The sequence below is a fragment of the Sipha flava genome, unplaced genomic scaffold, assembly GCF_003268045.1.
Source record: "Sipha flava isolate LNK unplaced genomic scaffold, YSA_version1 1_pilon_pilon, whole genome shotgun sequence".
Lineage (NCBI taxonomy): Eukaryota > Metazoa > Arthropoda > Insecta > Hemiptera > Aphididae > Sipha > Sipha flava.
In genome coordinates this window covers 1,167,557-1,189,532 of record NW_020272783.1, presented here as the reverse complement: position 1 = coordinate 1,189,532, position 21,976 = coordinate 1,167,557, and the positions used below count along the sequence as shown (strand labels likewise).

Genomic DNA, 21,976 nt, shown 5'->3' with positions numbered 1-21,976 from the left:
CCCCCCCCCCCCCACTAGAAACAAATTGCATCTACAACCACTGCCAGGGATTCAGGTACCGGTAATTAGACGAGAAGACTTTTCGATCGAGTAATAAATATTTATAAATAAATTAAGAATTTAAAAATATGAAAGAAAAAAATAATTTAAAATTTAAAAATTCAATAATTATGTCATTTCTTCCACAATTCTATATTAAGGGAGCTAAAAACACAGTGAAGTTGATCGGAATTGCGCCTTGCATTTACACTTCGATGTTACACATAATATTCGTAATAGAATCGTAACCTTTGGCACAATGTCTTTTTTATACAATATTTTCAATTATGCGACCGATGTACACACTGCCATAGTGTCTACTTCATTCATACACGCACTTACAAATACGCCATGAATTAACGTGCAAACACACACACACACACACACACATACATACTTACAAAGAAGTAATACAAATATTGTTACACCTCTTGATGTATACAAATATTCTTACACAGTGTACGATTCGTAGTAACTATAGTTGAACTGCGTGTGTAGTGTGTGTCACGCGTGTACGTTCACAATGCATATTTCGCCCCTCCTCTCAATCTCTCTTACACACACTCACGAAAAAATACACCTCCCACTTATTGTTACTCTGTCGGATACCGGGCACGATTACAACGGTGAAAAGTATAAAGTATAATTACAAATAGCTATTCGGAAAATTAGTACAGAAAGAAGAGAATAAGAAAAAAAAAAAAAAAAAAAAAAAACTCAAAGGAAAAAAATTGCAGCACGACGAATGCGAAAAAAACAAAATATAATTGGACTTGAGTTTTTTCTCTCGTCGTTCACAGAATACTACGCACGCGCGCGCGCGTATGTGTGTGCGTATCTACACTTATATATACGTTCGCGGTGTAAATCGTAAAATATCCGGTATTGTTGCACGCGCGATTGCACCCAAACACCATATTACATAGCATGGGTCGGGAACCTGCGGCTCTGGAACCGCATACGGTGCAACATGCAATCTGTGGATCTTTGATAAATGCGTCAATATCGAGAACCGAAAAGTATAAATTATATATTATAAGTTTTTGTAGTGATAATATTTCTGAATTTCTTAACAACGATGTTTATTTCAGGTAAAAATAAAATAATAATTTATCTTTAATGACCACACAATATTTATTTATCATTACAATAAACTTTTCACCGTATTAAAACAAAACAATGCTGTGAACGAGATGTCTATAAAGAAAAAAAGTTTAAAGTTGATGAGGAAAATATAGGATTTAGAATTTAACGGACTGATACTTTTGCATTTATTCAATATGTTCTTACGAAAACCAAAATGTCTCATATGTGACGAAAACTTAAGACTGAAAAGAAAATATATAAATATTATCCAAAAGACTTTCTGGACATCACGGTTTTGTAACTTTTTAAAATGGCTCTTTTCTATAAAAAAAGGTTTCCGACCTCTGGTACTATTGTTAGGAATTATTTGTATTCTTATTGTTGTAGCAATGTCCGAGTCCGGTACACGATTATTAATCGTGAGCGGATCAGCGGAAGACCTGTTGGACGGACCGGATGGAACGATAATTAACATCGGCGTCCGCAATATCGTTTTCTAAAACCGAATGGCGATGTTCCACCAGCGATAATACAACAGACGAAATTCAAATTAGACGTAGTCGTAGGCAAATGACCTACGGAGCTTAAACAGCTAAATCAAATAGATACCTAACAATAATATATTTCTGCAAATGATTTCCGTATTGTTTGTAGATAATAAAATGATGTAAATAAAATATTAATGAAATAACAAAAACAACAAAGATAAACATAATAATGTGTAATATTTGAAACCCTCCGATAAACTGATAGCTTGTGGTGGAAGGATTAATAGTGTAAGGTTTACAGTAAATTATAACAATATAAATAATACTATTTTAAGTAAAATCATGTAATTATATCACTTAAATCTGTGAGTTTTAAATATTTTTACTATAAAAAGCTGATATATTATTTTTTATAACTACGTAAATTAATCACTACAAAAATATAATTTCTTGCACCTACTAAGAAAAATATTCAATATCAATTGATGGAATTTTGGTAAGCTGTGAAACATAAAATAATAGGTTCGTGTTACGCGTGTGAAAAAACTTAACGTTGAAAATGTAAATTTACATTGAAATACACTTATTTATTTATTAAAAACAGGTAGTTACCCTTTGATAAGTAAAATACAGTAAAATCTTTACTAAATATCACAATTAAAACGATAAAACAAAAATAAAGAAAACATTTGATGGGAACGAAAATTTATTTAAGGTGTATTCATATTATTCTGATATTTTCCTAACAATTATTTTAACTAAATGTGTTAAATTATATGAATTGGCACGTAACAAACGAATTATTTGCAAATATATGTACTAATAATTATCTCATGAAATTTGCAACTTTTATCGAAACTAATTTTTATTATTTATTATTTACGCTCGAGGAGGCGGCCACCTATAGTGTGTGTATCTTATATCGACATAAAATCATGAAGTAAACTCTATTGGATTTGATGTTGGCAACTAAAAAAGTAGTACAATAAGTCCATCTAATCGGCATACCTTGAGTGTTTCTTGTACGGAATACGTTAAAAAGTTCAATTGGAAAAAGTCACTTAAACGGATCATCGTGCGTGATGTTTAAAAGTAAAACAAAATATTAATGTTGAAGCATCGATCTGTTTTCTTTAATGAAGATAGAATAATTAGTAAAAACCATTCGAGATAAATAAAATTTATATATTTCTATACATTTTGTTTCGTAAATAGTGCGTATAAGTAGAACGTAATGAACTGTATCAGTTAATAAATTGTGATTCTCGGCAACGCTAAAAAGAGAATGGTAATTATTGTAAAACATTGAAAAAACTCGCTGATTAGAAAAAATATGTGATCCATTACAACCGTTACGCCCCCGCGTTCGCAACGATCTACGTAATTGCTGGAAGCCGGAACCCGTAGGTGGGAGCGATGAAACAAACACTTTGCATCTCCAAATCAACCCGAAATCTAAACGCCCACGTAACGACCCTTGAAAACATTTTACTGCCAAAGACCCGAATAACATGGTATGACGCAATACCCAGTAATCTATCGAAACCCGAAAGAGAAGAGCGTACGTAAGACGACGCGTTATTTTGAATTCGCGCGTGACAAAGATGCTCCGTTCGCCGTAAGCAACAAGCGAAAGGTTTAAATGGTTTCAACCCTTGCGGTAGCGCTGACGCGAATACGTGCCATCGCACTACCCACCCTCGCGTGCGCGTTGTTCTCCTTTCCTCCCACCCGTCACGCTCGCGGGTAACGTTCGGTACAACACGCTTCGACGGACGAAGCGCACACGTCGGATAAACAAAACGGAAAACATTGGTCGGGCGAGTGCCGGCTTACCTTTTTGGGCCTGACGTTGGGCATGAGCAGCGAGTACTTGTCCACGCGGTACGACCGGGCGCACTGCCATATGGCTGCGACGGCGGCGGCGGTCAGCCACCAGACGGCGGCGGACGGCAGCATAGCGCGCGGGACACGTGCACACGACCGCGAGGACCGGTTGCGCGCGTACGACTGAGGCCGACGGTTGGACACGGGGGCGGCACAGGTGAGTAGTACCGGTAAGGTTTCTCCGACGGACGGTTACCGCTGCTGCGGACGGTCACATGCGTGTCGGGTAGGCGTACGTGCCCGGCACCACGTAGATCGACGCCGGGTGTCCGGACCGAGGTCACCGGTTGTATTGTTGGCGCGCTACGCTCTCCGTTTCGTACCGCGTCGGTTGCGGTGCGGCACGACACTGGAACCAACTGGACCGCGATCACCGGTGTTCGGGCGAGCACTGTCAGCAACCGCTCGGCGTCACGGTTCTCCCTCTCGTTCGCGCGCGTGGTGTATAAATACGCGCGCGCGCATCCGCCGTACTTCGTTTCGTCTCGGCCGCGTGTACCGCGCGCGCTCCAGTTCGGTCACCATCAGCTAGGCGCAACGTGTGCGCGCGTCCCTCGAGCCCGCCCGCCGTTATCGATTTTTCTCGCCAGCGAATCCAACAGTTGTGCGTGGGCGACCTGCGCCCACACGCCGTCCGAAAACCGGGCGACGAGCGAGCCGCGACGTCCCGCACCATTCGACACTGCTCAGAAACTTTTCACCCCCGACCATCCCTCCCATTCATTCGCGACATTTCTCCTCCTTCCCCCCCCCCCCTCCCGAAAATCCTGCAGCCATCCGCAGCAGGTCGTTTCCCGGGACGAGGTACCACCCTCTGTGCACGGGTGCGCGATCAGGCAGCTTCAAAGTTCTGCTGCGACATACAAGAGTTATTACGTGTCCGGAATCCGTCTCGTCGTCTTCCAGAGCAACTCCGCCTGAAAATCCAACGGAAAACGGTAAGTTTTTGATCGAATATCAGTTTTTTTTTCATCCCTACTTTCCGCGGTATTGTATTCCGTTCCGCGCGACGCCTAAATCCATATGACCTATCGAACATACGCAATCAGTGGCGTCATTTAAGGGCACGGGGAACTTGTGCGTTTGCCACAGTCTAGAGTTTTGCTGTTCCAAAGTTGGTACATCATCAAAACATAAATACATTTTTTATAAAGCCACGACGTATTGTAAATTGGAAAAATGAGACGTGTACTACACGGGTATATATATGCACAAAGTACTAATCGCTATATTTTTGGACCGATTTGACATTACACTCCTCTCACTTTGGTAGCCACTGAATCGGAGATTTAATAGGAACATGACGGTTGTCCTAATCTAGGAAAAACTGAAATCACGCCACTGTCTGCAGCGTAAACGCTATTCCGATATTTTATTGTCTCTCGCGCCACGGCTAGTTTTGTTTCCGACAACTTTGTCCCTGGTTACACTTAAATATTTAAATACAACGACGCTTTTTAGTCAATTGAACAGGTGCTCATGGATAACTTCCGGTAATCCCGAACAGTCGCTAATCCAGACGACACTTCGGTCTGAAATCGTCCGAAATATGGCGATGGATTATTGTATTTTGGCTACGTGTCGACTACAATTCGTTACGATTTTAGTGTATAAGTAAAAGTCTATACAGTATACGTGAAAAGATTATTACAAAGATTCGATTCGTTTCGAAAACTGGCAACTGGAAAACGGTTATCGATTACTGTGAAACACTGAAGCCAAAAAAAACGAAACCGAAAATCTAATCGAAAAATCGTGTACATGTACATGCGCGCACGCGCGCGTGTATGTCAATATCGATCAAAGATATGATATTTAAAATATTCATAGAGAAAAACCACTATTATCGACCATGATAAAAATCGATATTAATTGGATATTATATCGATAGAAAATAAAAACCGAAAAAAACCGAAAACTACGTGGCTGTATATGGCGGATATATAGGATTATGATCCAGTGTCCACAAAATGGAAACAACACACGCATCGCGCAAAGGTCAGCGTTGGAAACAAAACAAACGAGGCCGTAGGCAGTCCGAGGTCTTTGGTTGAAATATCAGCTTTTCGCGTGGCAGAAGGGGGGGTGGAGGTGAAGGCATAATTAAGCAACGAAAAGTCAGGGTACTCGAAAAACATATTTCATTTGGTCATGAATTATGATTATTAGTGCAAACGAAGAAAAAAAAAGAAATATTGTTTAAGTATATTAGACCACGATATTATCGTCTTATCGTATATATATGTATATATATATGTAGTGAATATTTATCGAAAAACTTTATCGATATTTTCAACTTATCGATGTATCGTTGATATCTCTACGCGTGCGCACTTTAGTGTGTCTACGCCATCAATCTGCGCACTACACCAATGGTAAAATTTACTTAGTGAGACTCGCACACACACACTCTCACATTTTGTACCCATTATCGTAAAGATTATTAAAAACATTTTGGAGCGATCCGACTTCGCCCGGTCTACTTTTCTGTCTTTAGTATTTCTCCATTCTTGTAGTTAATATTTTGTTGTTTATTTTATCATCCAGCTTTTCAGATAAACAATAACTATATAAGATTATTGGAATAATCGATAGACCTCCAGATTTATTTAATTTTTCTTTATTCTTCATTCTCTATAAAGGTACAACATCATCAATTAGCTATAGTATTTTGCTTTGTACATTTTAATTTTCTCTTCGTTTCTTTTTATCACCAATCAGCAGATTAAAGCAGTAAGCAGATGCGTTAACGAATTCGTTGTCCAGGAACAAATGATATTATTATTATTAATTATACCATAACGAACAAAATATTGTCAGAATTAAATTGTAATAAATTTACTATATATCGTCTATTTTAGGTATTATTTAAAGCCAATTTAAATATGTCTTCAACGGAATCTGAAATACAAATGGAGAATATTGGGGAACAATTCACAGAATATTATTTCGTGAATCCAGAAGATGTACTCGAGTAAGAAAATATGAAAATAATACGAAAAGCGTATTTATGATTTTTAAAAAATATACGAACTAATTAATAATTTTATTTTTATAATAAGAGATTTTGCTCCATGCGATGTTACTTTAAAAGCAAAAGACGGAGGTCTTGTACATGCTCACAAATCTGTGCTATCAACAAAATGCGAATATTTTGACAACTTGTTTATCGAAAATTATGAAGAAAATAATGTGTTTAATTTTGAAGAACTCAGTTTTATGGTTTTGAAAAGACTTATCAATTATATTTACACTCAGGAAATGCCTTTTATCAACGAATTAAATGTTGAAGTAATAATTTTTCGATATTTTTCAGTATGCTATTATTTTGTTGTTTTTTTTACTTATATTTTTTTTAAAAAAATGTTCTAGGAAATGCTACGCGGAGCAGAAATGTTCTACTTAAATGAAGTAGGAATAGAATGTGTCGATATACTTTTGGATCCTTTTCACGAAGATAATTGTTTAGGCATTAAAAATAATAAAAAACCCTGGAGAAGAAGTTACGCTGAAAAAAACTTCAAGTCGGTTGCATTAAAAAATACATCGTATACGTAAAATGTTATGATTAACACACATTGTTTTAATTGTTTGTAGGTTAGTAGCAAATTCTTCCGGGTTTCTGAAAAAAAATATTAAATACATATCAAAATTAATCCAGAGCAGTTGGTTATTAGCTCAACAAGAACAAGACGTAAGAGCTTAAAATCTAGTCATTATAATATCCTTTTATTTTTCATTTCTTCTGATTATTACCGATCATCCACCCGTTTTCCGTCTCTATTTTCCACATGCCCCACATACACATACACACACTACCTCTGTCTCGTATCACTAATTATACGACTCAACTATAATCTTTCTTTACCTTGACTCATTCTATGTGATTTCATTGTTAGGCTATATTTTTTACCCTTTATATTATGTATACATTCTTTATTTCCAGTGTTTTCTAATCACGTAACAAAATATTGTTTATTTCACGTGATCTCTGTTGCACTCATATCCCGCCTCGTTTCCATATATACTGATAAAGTTTTTATCCATTCCAAGTTATTAGCATTTGGAGTGAAGGTTAAATGTGCTCGGAACAATGTGTTCCAAACCAATATGCCATTTATTAATGTACCTATTTACATTTGTATCGTGCATATTATAAATAATTGAAGATTTTTTAATCAAACCAAACGTCCGTAGGTATACGATGCTATCATAAAATGGATAAAATACGATGAAAAGAATCGAAAAAAGTTTTTGCCAGAATTGTTATGTAAAGTAAAGCTAGTGCTTATTCCGCATGAATATTTGACCGAAATACTCAATGATCCGCTGATCAAAGAAGATTCAGAATGTGAATTTCAATATAATAATATTTTTTTGATAACTAACGATCTTAGTTGATTATTAAATAATTGTTATATTTAGGTAAGAATCTCGTTGAAGATGCACGCAGACATTTTATTCTTAGAAACCCTAGAATGTCCGATTTCGAAGGTCCGATTTCCATGCCTGGAGTTGAACAATTGAAAATTTTTCAACAGGTAATTTTTAGTATAAATATTATCTACGTGCATGATATAATTAATGTGCATAATATCCTATAATTAATGAACTTACCTCACATATATACCCATGTATAATATACATATACATTTTTTTTTTAACAAACTAGAATGAAGACGAAAGCCCGAGTAAATCACTTCTGCCACGTTATAAATGTGTGGAAACAGATTCTCCATGTTATGGAAAAGTGTCAATCAACATTGCTAGCACGTTGAATGAAATGCTATCTGAAGAGTTCCAAAGTATTGAGTGGATTCAGGCAATGGATGAGACCAACTTTCTTAACAATTGGGACGAACAATGGAAAGATCTTAAGCCTTAAAAATTTGATAACAACAATGATCGACGGGCGCGTTTTTATTTTGATATTATAAAAATAACAATTATTTATACCATAAGAATATTGTTTACGTTATGTTAAAGCTATATGCAGGGCTATTCAAAATGATTCATCCGATTTCAAATGCTTATATATTTTTAAGTTTCCATTATACAGTAATAAAAAATACATTAAATAAAAGAAAAATATTTAATTTTTAATTAATCAAACTTACACATTTTCAAAATGAGCTCTTTAGTCACACGATCATATAATCGGTAATCGAATTCGTTCTGTATTTGTTGCAGCAATTTACCTTTGCAAATGTTTTCACCGCTATTGTAATTCGATTTTTTAGCTCATCAATGGTTAATGGCCATGATGAAATGTGCACGTTATCTTTAACATATTTCCAAAGGAAAAAATCACATGGCATAAGATCCGATGATTTAGAGGGATAATAGCAAAGTGACAAATCATAAGACCAATTTACAACTAATCCAACGGTTGGGGAGTGGTTCCTTTAAAAAGCCTAGTACATCTAAATGCCAGTGTTGGGTGGTACTCCGTCTTATTGATAAACGTTGTAATCAGAATCAATTTTAAATCTTTGAAATACTCACGTTTAAACGTAATGATGGTTTGCTTTACCATCTAAATGGAAAATTACTTCCGTCTCTGTAAACTAGGCGAGAAGCAACATTTTCATTTCGCATTACCTCCAGCGTAAAATTATTAAATTCGAGACATTTCAATTTATCTTTGGACTTAAATGCATGTTACAGTTATAACCTGTATGATTTTATAGCCTTCTAAAAACACGCCTAATATTATTTGAGTAATTACCAGTTCTCGACTTGCGCGGTTGGTTGATTTACACTAACTGTGTTGAAAACTGTCTCTAATTCTTTCCACATCGTTCTCAAATACGCATTTGCCTTTGCACATAAACTCTGTATCTTTAACCTATTTATACCATCGGCGTATGTCCTGAGCAGTCGGTACAACGGTCCCGTAACCACGTCGAAAATTGCGTTTCACAGTTATTACAGATTCACACTTTAAAAATTCTATCACACAAAGTGCTTTGTGTTGTCCGGTCATTTAAGGAAACCAACCTATCGCCGTAAGCGATCATTTTAAAATAACCAATTAATTATATTCTATCCTTCTATCCTATTATATCCTTCTAAACTAGGAGATACATACTATAAATCGGTATTAAATTCGATAGTGATTTCAATTAATCATTATATAACTACTAGAAATCGATTGAATCATTTTGAATAGCCTAATATTATAATATAATTTAAAACGTTTGAAAAGTACGTACTTAATATACCTTATCTTATCTGTCCAAGACATTAAAGTAATGGTACTTATGTCTATAATTACTAATTAGATACATTTAGGACAGTCTATACAAAATTAAAATACGAGTATCTTTAAGTTGGCCAACCTAAAGGATAAATCGAATTAATTAGTGACACAAATAAAATTATGGAACTAGGTAGGTACTTATAAAAAATTATTAGTTATGAACATTTTCTAGGTTTTTTAGTCCAAAATTTGGAAAATCACTTCCAATGATTATAATAACGCTAACTGTTGCTGTAGTTTTGAATAATTAGAGTTTCAAACAATAATTACACATAGGTATATTGGGATATTGATGTAGAAGGTAAAATATTAATGATTCCCATCGTAGTAAAAGTAAATAGTTATTAATTAGTTCTAATTATTTTGAAATATATATAGTTGCCTAGAACTAGATTATATAGATTTAAAAAATTATTGTATAACCTTTCGGTTTAGAAAAACTACGAGTACTATTCACATCAAAACAGGATTACGAAATCGTGAAAACAATCACGAACGAACAAAGAATAATTAATTCGCATTTTGTTATTCATAAAACGCAAATATATATTAATATCTAAATTAAATTTTGATTTAATACTTATTTAAACTCAGATTTAAGTAAAAAAATTCGTTTTTAAGAATCATGCGTGGTTTTTCTCATATATCAACGTCATTTCTTAAGACAAAATAATTTAACCATTATTGATTAAGTAAATCATAATTAGTTAATAATTTACAGTAGAAACTATAGCCCGTTGAGAAGTCAAACCTTATCAGAACATCTGAAATACTAAAATTCGTTTATGATATTAAATAGTAATACATATTTTATTATAAGTTAATATAAGAAAAGTAAGAATTAAGAAAACTATATTGTATACAAAATAATAAAAAAAATTTAAATTCTGTTTAATACTACATATACTACTATATATAATACTCTACATATGTACTAATTATTTGGCAAATAAATAATGATAAATAATGCAGTGTTGTGATTTATATCAAAGATTAGTTGTGTCGATAAAGCTAAAAACGCTTTTATTTAATATTACGCTTAATACGATCGTACAAGCTACGGTTTGACCAATACCAAAATATAACATACAAACTCAAAAACATTGATCATTGGTCCGTGATGATGGCTGCTAAATACTTGTTTACCTGTTGAAGTTTCAGTGTGAATTCCTGATTTCAAGGAACCCCGTGTTTTAGTCGTAAACAGTAATTTTTCGTCCAATCATTTGTCAAAAACTAACATGCAATCGAGAAAATAAAATTATCATTGCTTTATTACTAAAGACCAAAGAATATTCAAGCATGTTTTAAAAAATACTCCCGATGTACCTAAATGTACCTAAATAAAAATAAATACCGGTACGATATCAATATACCAGGAAAATTTTTCGTTCCTCTGCAATTACTTGTAGAGAACAAGCAAGGGGTATGTTTTACTTAAAATCTTATGTAGATCACTAGGTACACTCGTCATCTAGGTCACTTGTACATCTGAAAGTAATTAATTCATGTATATGAATCATTATATCCTGGAAAACGATAAAAAAAGAAACAATGATGCAATGCGTTAACCTTATACCTACATTAAATAATTGTGACTAGATATCATATTATAATGCAATATAATGAAATAATATTAAATATCGTATGTATTGATCACGTACGCATAATGGCAAAAATGTCATAGTTAGGTCTCAGAAGTTGTTACATTTGCAATTTAACTGATCCAACTGATTATATATACGTTTTAAAAATCAAACAAGATTCAACTTCATAAACAGTACCAACAAAAACTACAAAAATAATCTAAATAAAATATTAAAACAAAATAATTTAGTTAAAATGTAATTATTAATAACATAGTGAACAAATTAAAAATAAATAATTCTGAAATAGTTTCAATAGATAATTAGATTCTAAAGTTGCAATTTTATTGATTTAGTATTTAACTGACGATGAACTTTTAATTTGAAACCGGTCATACTTTACAAATATAATTATCCTACAGACAAAACATTTATTTATTTATATACTAAATACATAGATTAGGTAACTCATAAAAAAAAATAATAATAAACATTAATACTGATTATTTTAAAAAAAAATAAAATACTTATGATTTCGTTGAAAAAAATAATAAAATTATTATAGAACTAAGTACAAAATTATTTTTCGACGTTAATTATGTATACACATCCATTCATAAACATAAAATAGTAAATATTTAAAAAAATAAGCTTATACGCACTAATAAATTCATTACCAAAGAAGTACAAGAAATTATTAATTCAATAAATATGATCATTAATCAAAACTATTTTCGATACAATAATAAATTACACTATATTCTCAAAAAGAAGGATTATTTATGGGTGGACTTTCAAGTGCTATTTTATCTAAAATGTATATTCAAAATTATGAAACCAATAATATTATTAATAAAAAAATATTCAAGCTATATATAAAAGCATATTATAGATATTTTGATGTCATATTTTAATTTTATTTAGAGATTCAAACAGAGAAGCAGAACATTTAGATCTAAATTAAATAAAGAAAAACATTAAACTTACACTCAAAATACAAATAAATAATAAATAGTATTTTCCTAGATCTTACAGTGCACATAATAGAAAAAAAAATAACTCGGTCAGGATGTAATTTTATTGTATTCGATTTGAATGCAATAATTGCATTCGATAAAAAACGATTCTGAGCGGACGAGGGAAACTTTTTTTATTTAATTTTATTCGTTTCTATGGTGATAAATAAAGCGTTTTAAGAACAGCTTAAGAAAGATTTATATAAATAGGTAATTTATATAATTATAATTATAATTTATAATTAGGAAATTTTATAAAAATGAAAAAAATATGAAATAAAATAAAAAGCTTAAAAGTCTCTCAAATGTTTTGAAATTTTTACCATGTCTAGGTAAGGATAATAAAAATGAATAACCAAATTTCAAGTTTTAACGAATGTTTTTAACCAAATTACAACAAAAAAACTCCCAAAATTAAAATGGCTAACATTTTTTGAACATTAAACCGTAAAATCCGGAACAAAATCCAAAATACAACAAAAAAAGATCTCTTGTTATTTTTCATTTGAAGCAATATTTCTGGTAGAAAACGTCGTCCGTAATTATTTAATATTATAAAATCGTGAAATCGTACGTTTTTTTCCTTAAACCGTTTCGAAAATCGAGAAATGACCTTCCTAAAGTACCAGATTAAGAACATTACCTTTCAGAAAAGATGCTACACTTGATACTTTTGAACAAGTTTAGAAAGAGAAAAAGTGTTTACAGAATAAAAAATAAAAAGAAATAAACATCAATGTAAAACCATTACATTCCTCACTCTGCTCAGAATCTAAAATTTAAATTTAGTGTTTACAGTAAACCTTCATAAACTGATGCTAAATAATACATGATTATAATCACCCATATTCTTAAAGTATATCAATTTTAAATTCGATATTCTATAGTTAAAATATTTTTAAATGTTGATAATTTTGATATAGACTCTTGGAAAATTAGATTAAAACCACTATTCCAGTATTGATATGAATTATTATTTTAAAATATTTTGTATAATAACAAGTTTTTTTTTTTAAATAGTTATTTTGGAAAATAAAAAAATTTGATAAAATGTTTATCTACAACTTTGGGTATTTTACAGCAATAATGCAATTTTTGTATTATTTTTTTCTACAATAATACCATCAATTTTGATGCTTTATAGTGCAATAATTTCTGAGTCCTAGTCATAATTAACGATCAGTCTGACGTCAACGATCTAGCACAAGGCTAAAATCAAGTTTGCAATAGACCTGGGACTTAAAAAAATGTTTTTTTTTCATTTTATAAATAAAAAATACATTTTAAAATTCGGAAGGAATATTTTTTTCAAAAATATAACACATCGGATTCGCTGACCACACCAGTCTTCAACGTGCTGTTTCGTAGCGAAACGGACGAATGTGCTAGTGAACTTCGAGCTTTTTCAAAACGTAGGTACCGTTACCTTTGATTTTTATTCGATTAGCGATTTCCGTACGTAATATATGTGTACAGTACTAATATATATTAATACGTACCACAGATCATGAACGTAACTAGAGAGTTTGGAAGTTTAGCCTCTCAAATATTAGCCACTTCTATCATATATTTTAGTCGCATTAATAGTAGCTGGATTTTTAAGACACATCAATTTTATAACTATATGAGCAATCATATTAATTTTGTTTTATTTGCAAGAAAAATCTTTAAAAAAATAGTACATTAGGAAAATATACAATATAGCAGTAGATTAAATTAATTAAATCTAGAATATACAAATAAAAAAAAAAAATTACAAATATTTCGAATAAATAAAAGTAAATGCACATCATCCGATTAAATACAATAAATTACAAAACAACTGAATTAATAAAATTCGACAAAATACATTTTTTATTAAACATTTCTAATATAAACATAAAAATATTTCAGTGAACCTACCGAAGCTACATTTGAGTAATAATAACAGAGAGGTTTAACTTCGAAGTTAGAATTCGAAAAAAGAATATTAACAATTTAAAACATTTTATTGTTATAAATCATCGATTAAAAATTAAATTAGAAAGGTTAAAAGCCTGCAAGCTTGTAGTATATCTTGAGTTATTAACTTAACTGTTCTACATAGCGATTTGTACGTAGTAGTAATACGTCAGTTCAACTCAGTTCGCAGGTGTCTTCGTTCTGGTCGTTGAGCATCTATGAGGTTTAATGTATGATCTGCGATTGTTGTGTGATGTTTGACACTGCACAGTCAGCGATGATTTCGTGATGCTGTTTCCTGCACATTCTGAAATTGATTTACATTAATGATTTACCTTGGATAATAGTTAGATAAAATGGATATTACTGTATTAGTGACGTCCGTTTTGCGGTCTCACTTATGAAAATTGTGTTTTCCATGAGATTCTCAATCCATTCTGCTTCTTTTAGTATTTGATTTCGTCTGAAGTGTATGCGAAGCAGTACTATCCACACTTGTCCGTGACTTCTAATATGACATATCATGATTTTTTTTCCACGCCGTTATAACATATATATCTGTGAACTTACTCGTATAATGTTCAAGTTGTAGTACAACATATGTATTTATACTAGTGTTTGTATAATAGACATAAAGTTCTACGTGTCCAAGTACCAAATACGTATTGGATCTAACGACAGTGTATTCGATAACAATAATTCAATGATCGTTTATATTTTATAATTGTCTTATTACAATTCCTGTACCATTTGTTTTTCACGTAAATTGCGTTTTGATTGCATAATAACAAAATATTTTCCTCGTCGACTGAGTACAGCGAACGTTTCTTACGTATAAACTTATGATAAATGGGATTGTTTAATTTACAAAATCATGTATTACTATTACAATCATTTCACAATTAATATTATTGTTTTTTTTTTTTTACAAAATGTCACTTAACATTTGAAAATCACAATTGCCTAGTGTATTAGTATATATATATAGAATACTTTATTTTTACACAGCTATAAATTTGTATCTGGTTTTATATAGTTATAACTATAATTATTATCTCTACGTAGTATTGGTGAAAATAAAATTATATATAAATGTAAATTATAATCTTAAATTATTGGCAACTTAAAAATATATATTATTGAATCATCCTTAAAAAAAAAAATAGAAAATAGGTCGATTTTAAAGTCTCAACTACTTCCGTTGTTTCAATGTCAATCGCTAAGTATTAGTTTCTGATGGTATATAGGTGTATGATTTATATTACCTAAATTGACCAGCATTAAGTCACCTTGTACCAAGATGGGCACTATTACGCGAGATACCTGAACTGAAGTAGGTACTAATACGCACATAGTACCAAATGTTTTTCAGTCAAGCCAATCACTCAAGGTGTAATACTAGCTTGGAGGCTCTTGACTTTTCTAATATAATTTATTATTTATAAAAATTTGACAAAATATTTTAAATTGATATCCTCTACCCGAATTCTAACTTCCAAGTAAAACCTCTTTGCTGTTATCACTCAGTCAGTAGCTTCGATGGGTTCACTAATATATATTAATGTTTTATTTTTTGTTGATTTTAAAAATCATTTAGTCGAAAGTTTTAAATTTAAACGTATGTTTTGTAATTTTTTTTAGTCGATGGGATAGTGCATTAATTGTATTTATTTTGATGCTCTAGTTGTAATATATTTAATTTATTCGCACACTTAAGATTTATTTAACTAATCGAATGCTTTGTAATTTAACCGACATATTTTTTTTTAAGGATTTTCTTACATCTAAAAAAAAAATATATGTATGCTTAGCTTATATGATGACGACATTGATGTGTAGTCCATTTCTTTCGAATGCTCCATGTGCTGTAATTGAATGCCGAATGCTCTGTAGTTTCTTGAATTCCGACTTCCACGTTGTCCTCTGGTGTGTTGTTACTGCATGTCCATAAAAACTTATCGTAGTCATCGCAATATGAACATTTTAATTCCATTTTTGCCGTTTATTAAAATATATAAATGTTTCTCCGAGAAATAAAAATCTTTACCGCTGCTACCCACAAAATACGCTGTGTATCCGTGAGAGCGCGACGGTAATAACAGAGTTTTTTCGGAAGTTAGAATTCGAGAAATTTATATTAAATTCAAACACTTTATTAAACTGGTAAAATTTATACTTTAAGATAGAAAAATAGTGAGAGTCATTGTATACTCGTAGTACGTTTTGAGTTGTTGAACTGGTTGAATTGAACTGTTGTACTTCCGTTGAGTTCGGCGCGGTTATGATGCTTCACTGTGCTGAGCATAGGGTTTTTATACGATCATGAGAGTGCCCCCCCCCTTTGTGCAAGGTGACCTGACGCTGATTTATCTAAAGTCTGGAATTGTTACGTAATATGGTGTGATGCCCATAAAGAAAAACGCTTATCCGTGGAGTTTGGACCGCGCATTAATTACAGTTCGAAGACTCTATTGATTTAATTGAAAGAAATACACACACACTAAATAACCAATAGTTGTAGAACCCGTATTTTTCGTCCTATGTTAAATTCAAATTTGAAATTAAATTACTAAAGTACTTTGAAGTCGTTGCTTTTATAGATAATTTAAAAAACACTATTGCTACGTCTTGCGAATGACAGAGGTTTAATTTATAATTTAAGCACATTTCGTAACACGTATACGATATGCTGGGTGTTTAGGTAAACAATTACAATACTAAAATATAGTGTTCATGTTTATTACTTAAAGTGTGAATTAAACTTTATCACAGTCGATAGAATTAGAATATTGTCATTCGCAAAAAAATGATACGTTTATTGCGGGGCTTAAAATAATATATATTGTTTACCGTTATGGGACATTTAAACATTTTAAGTAATTGAGCGTTTAACGTTATTAATAGTTTAAACGTTCATATTTGTTGTACAACAAAAATAAAATGTACAAAACACATAAAATATGTATTTATTGTCAATTTATTACTTATGTATAGTGTATTACTAATGTTTCATCGGTGTTCACCGAAATTATTTCTGATGAGGCAGCCCATACGGGTTCCGCGTCGACAATATCTAACGTATTTTCAGAAAGCATATTTATAAATTATAATCGGTAATGCTTATTTATATATTATTTGTTACTAAATGTATTGCTGTTTTAAACATCCTTTTATACCTATTTTATTTAGAATACCTAGTAATTTAAGTTAGTCTTACAAAAAAAACTATGTTCCATATCTATTTTACTAATAATTATAAATATTTTTCCATGACAATTTCTTTTATGTTTCAATCGTTAATCGTATTCTATTACGTTATTCGATATTGATTTTTATCATTTTTCGTTTCTGTTTCATTATCCCTTTTCATCGTTTGTAGTTTACATAGTTTATATATTATTTGTTATCGATTTGAATCGCTTTTTGAATAGTTTTGCGTTATACTCACAACCAGGGCTCGGGAATTAAAGCATTTGTTTATTTTTATGGGTTGATTTAAAATTTAGCAGAGAGTTATAGAAGTGTATGTCAAGTTACAACACGTACAATTATGAAATTTGAAAGTGCCTTTTTCGCTTTTTTCAGCAATTTTTTAAAAAAAAAAATGCTTATTTCCAGTTTTTCTGATTATTTTTGCTTCTTTGACCAGTTTTTTTAACGTTTTTATAATTTTCTTCGGCAAAATCGTTTTCATGTAATTTGTCGCCACCCGAAGCATCGTTGTAGGATTGAAAAAGGTATTCCAATGCTGAAAATAGAACTGAGTGTCAAACGTCAGAATGATCAAAAACAGAAAGAACAGTTAACATTTTATTTTTCAGAAAAATCCGTTAGAAAATCCACAACATTTTTAAATTCTTGAAAGTGAAGATTTATTTTTATTTTGTTTGGTTTTTTAGTTATAATTTTATAATTTTTTTTTTTTTTTTGATTAAAAATTTTTGCTTCATTTTAAATTTTTTAAATGCTTATTTTAGTGCTTATAATGATGTTTTTAAGCGCTTTTTTAAGCCCTGCTCATAACGTTATAAAAACATTTTGGTGCCCTGGTTTATCGATAATGAAAACGAAAATCTTTGAACTATAAATTTACCAAATATAATAATTTCCTATTTTAATAAAATAATTTATTTTCTGTCCATTGTTCATCGGTAAATTATATTTTAATAAATGAATATTTAACTACATTTGATATTCATTAATCATTGATATTATGTATAAAAATAAATAAAAGTAAATATTTAATATTAATAAAAATGTTCCTTGTATTTAAGGTTTATTAAAACTCTATATAATTATAAACATTGCTAATGACACGGCCCATTATATATTTAATTCCGTTTATGAAGAGTAAAATTATCTAGCTACGATCCTACGTACCAACACCACCTTCTGAATTATAATAAACCATACTTCCTGTCGACAAATAAATTCACTGCAATAAAAAATCTATTGCAAAAAATTTTCAAAAAAATTATAATTTCTATGAATTCATTTTTATTACATAAAGCATCTATTATTTGATTACTACATTTTAATCTTTTTATGATAGGTTTTAAAAAAAACAGAACTCAAATTTCAGTTCATTGGTGTTCGTTTTATTAATTAATTAAATATTTAAATATATTGTCCTAATATTATTAATTATATACATATTTTATGTATGTAATTTTTAAAGTAAATTGTTATACAAATCTTAAAAAAAGAAAAAGAAAAAAAAATATATTTGTATATGATAGCATGTTAATATATTTAATGATAATCAGTATTCTGATGCAATCATTAATTAACAAATCTTGGGTGTGTCAATGATTAGATGCTTAAATAATTTGATTAGTTTAATAAGTTTAATATGTTTAATAAGTTTAATATTTTTAATAAGTTTAATATGTTTAATACTTTTAATACGTTTAATACGTTTAATATGTTTAATACGTTTAATATGTTTAATACGTTTAATATGTTTAATACGTTTAATAACACCAACTTCCGGTGTCAGCCGTCGGGTCAAAGTCGGATCATACGTATTAGATATGGATGACCGCTATTCTTCTATTAATCTAGATCTGTGATTAGCTGACTTTTTCCATCACGCCACATTATTATTAGTTATTATTAAAGCTTGGATTTAAGTTCTCGAATCCATTGTAATTGCTATAATATACAAATAAAATTTTCTTTAAAAATTATCTTTACAGTTTTATTTTGTATATACGTTGTTTTATTAAATATTTAATTTATATCTGATTTACAATATAAATAAACGAAACCTATCACAAAAAAAAACTGAAATTTGAAAATGTTAACATGATGCGGTGATAATGGTGTAGACTAAACTAATCAGTGTTAGATATTATAATTATTAAACCATATTATATACTAATTTATATTAAAACTAATAAGAAAAAAAAATGTTTAAAAGATCTTTAAAAATTAAAAAATATCAAAAAATCCACAGTAAAAGTTTTACCTTTAAAATATTTTTTACTTGAAAAAATAATAGATAAAAATATTTGGAAAGTATTGTCTAAATTTATCCAAAAAAAGATGCAATTTGCATTGAAATCCGGGCTATAGTTATTATATGTCACTGCACCTACTATATTAGTATTTATTATTTTTTAATTTTTGCATTACTTATTTGAGCAACAAGTGTTATTAATTTTATGCCATAAGTGATTGATTAAAGATAATTTCCAGTGAATGCTCTTTAACCCAAAACGTCATTTTAGACCATTTCATGTTTATCCTGGATAGTGGCGTAGCTAGGATTTTCTGAAGGGGGTGTTGATTATAATTATTAAATATTATATATAATACGTACGAACTAAAACTTTTATTTTAATTAATTAATATGTGTACATAGTGTCTGTAATAGAGATGTAATGTATATTCGAATTCGGATAGCTTTACCATAAATTATTCGAATTTTTGACTGTTCGAATATCAGTATTCGATGCTACAATACATATTATTATTAAACGTTTTGTGTTGCACGAAAACGTAAACGAATAATTTTCGTCACGTATTGTCACAATCGCGATAATGTTAACCTGTATATATGTAATTAATATTGTGCATTATTTTATATTTCATATTGTATTATCGATTTACCTATATTCCTATAATAATGTAATATATGATACGACTCAAGGGGGGTGTCATATCTACCAAACACCCCCCATGTATACGCCACTGATCCTGGATAGGTTTTACATCCATTGTACCTATACTTTAGAAACGAAAAACTGTTGTTCCGAAGTGGCTAAAATACGTATTTATTATTTAACAATGTATATTAACTTTATAAAATTATTGCCATTTATAGCGTTTAGATTTAAAGGATATATATCATTTTTTTTAATTATAGAAAGATAATTTTTATTTTAAAAATGTATTCCAATTTCGAGATCCCAAATTTATTTTTTAAGAATACGGGACATTTTAAATCATATCTATACTTGTATAATAGGTATATACAGTGGCGTATTTACGGGGGGGGGGGGATAAAGGGAATCAATCCCCCATAGAGTGGATATAATATGCAAAATTTTTTGGAGTCCTAACTCTATGCCTTTAACTTGATAAAACTATATCCCCCCCCCAAGAAAAAACCTAAATACGCCACTAGATTATATACTTGAAACGTACATTTGGTAACTAATAATTACATATTCGATACTTGAAACATACGAGTATATAAATTATAATTAAAATTAAAAACATATAATTAGGTGACTTTCCTATGATATATTTATAACAAAAAAATTAAAAAATTGAATAACAATATGAAATATAAACAAAATTTAAATAATGTAAGAACATTTAGGGATTTTAGTTTTATATATTATTATGCATTATTTATTATCTGCATATTTTAACTAAAAATTATAATTGGGTGACTTTCCCATGATAAATTTCTAATTATAAACAAAAAATGTGATTTTTCTATAGGTAAGTAACAAATTTATAATAAAAATTAAAAATTAAATAACAATATAAACAAAAATTTAAGTAATGTAGGACATTTAGTTTTTTGTTTTACTTATTAATATACATTATTTATCATCTGCATATTTTTGACTAGAATGAATTTATTTTTGTGGTTTCTCATTTCCTGAGAGCATATGATGAAACACAGCACAATTTTCATGGAAAAATAGTTTAATTGTAATCATAGTTTTTAATGTTTTATATTTAGTTTATTTTTCTCATCAGTCAACAAATAGTTCATGTGTCAAAATATCTGCTCAACGCTTGCATTTGTTCCTGGAATGCACATAAAGAATTCCACAATTTTTTTTAAGTTTGAAAAGACTACATTTTCACCAACTGATTTTATTTTGAAAATAACCACCATGATGTATTCTAATTTCTTATTTTTTGGTAGAGTGTCGCTCATTGAATTGTTCTTCAATAAAGTCATTTCATCAAGCAATATTGCTTCATCTTTGGATGAAAAAAATTGAGGTCAGGTACTTTATTAAGCTAATAATTTTTTATAATTTTATCCCAATTAAAGTGTTGTTGAATATTTTTCAATGTTATCCCAGATATACCGTCAAACTGGTTTAAAATAGCTCTTACCTATCAATTATTCTAAACATGTCGAATAGAATATATTTTTGTAGTTCCTAAATTGTATTTCAGTAAATAATACTTCATCTCTTA

General features: G+C 30.4%; 2 protein-coding genes across 2 annotated transcripts in view; one reads left to right on the top strand and one right to left on the bottom strand.

The window, feature by feature from the left end:
- The window catches only part of LOC112682153 (peptidylglycine alpha-hydroxylating monooxygenase), an 11,378-nt gene extending 7,467 nt beyond the window's left edge, over window positions 1-3,911 (bottom strand). Inside the window, exon 1 of the mRNA XM_025552667.1 lies at window positions 3,450-3,911. Within this exon, the coding sequence (XP_025408452.1) occupies window positions 3,450-3,572 (123 nt within the window). The 5' untranslated portion in view covers window positions 3,573-3,911. The remainder of the gene's footprint in view (window positions 1-3,449) is intronic.
- A 426-nt stretch (window positions 3,912-4,337) lies between these two features.
- Window positions 4,338-10,685, top strand: LOC112682152 (kelch-like protein 3). The gene is made up of 8 exons (XM_025552666.1): window positions 4,338-4,438; window positions 6,362-6,474; window positions 6,563-6,791; window positions 6,873-7,024; window positions 7,098-7,194; window positions 7,698-7,851; window positions 7,926-8,041; window positions 8,173-10,685. Exons 2-8 carry the CDS (start codon window positions 6,386-6,388, stop codon window positions 8,383-8,385), a joined length of 1,050 nt encoding a protein of 349 aa, XP_025408451.1. The 5' UTR covers window positions 4,338-4,438; window positions 6,362-6,385; the 3' UTR covers window positions 8,386-10,685.
- Window positions 10,686-21,976: the final 11,291 nt, after the last annotated feature.

Coding starts and splice junctions, on each gene's coding strand:
- LOC112682152 (XM_025552666.1), top strand. CDS start 6,386: ATGTCTTCAACGGAATCTGAAATACAAATGGAGAATATTGGGGAACAA. Junction 6,792..6,872: donor TCAACGAATTAAATGTTGAA/GTAATAATTTTT, acceptor AAAATGTTCTAG/GAAATGCTACGCGGAGCAGA. Junction 7,195..7,697: donor TAGCTCAACAAGAACAAGAC/GTAAGAGCTTAA, acceptor AAACGTCCGTAG/GTATACGATGCTATCATAAA.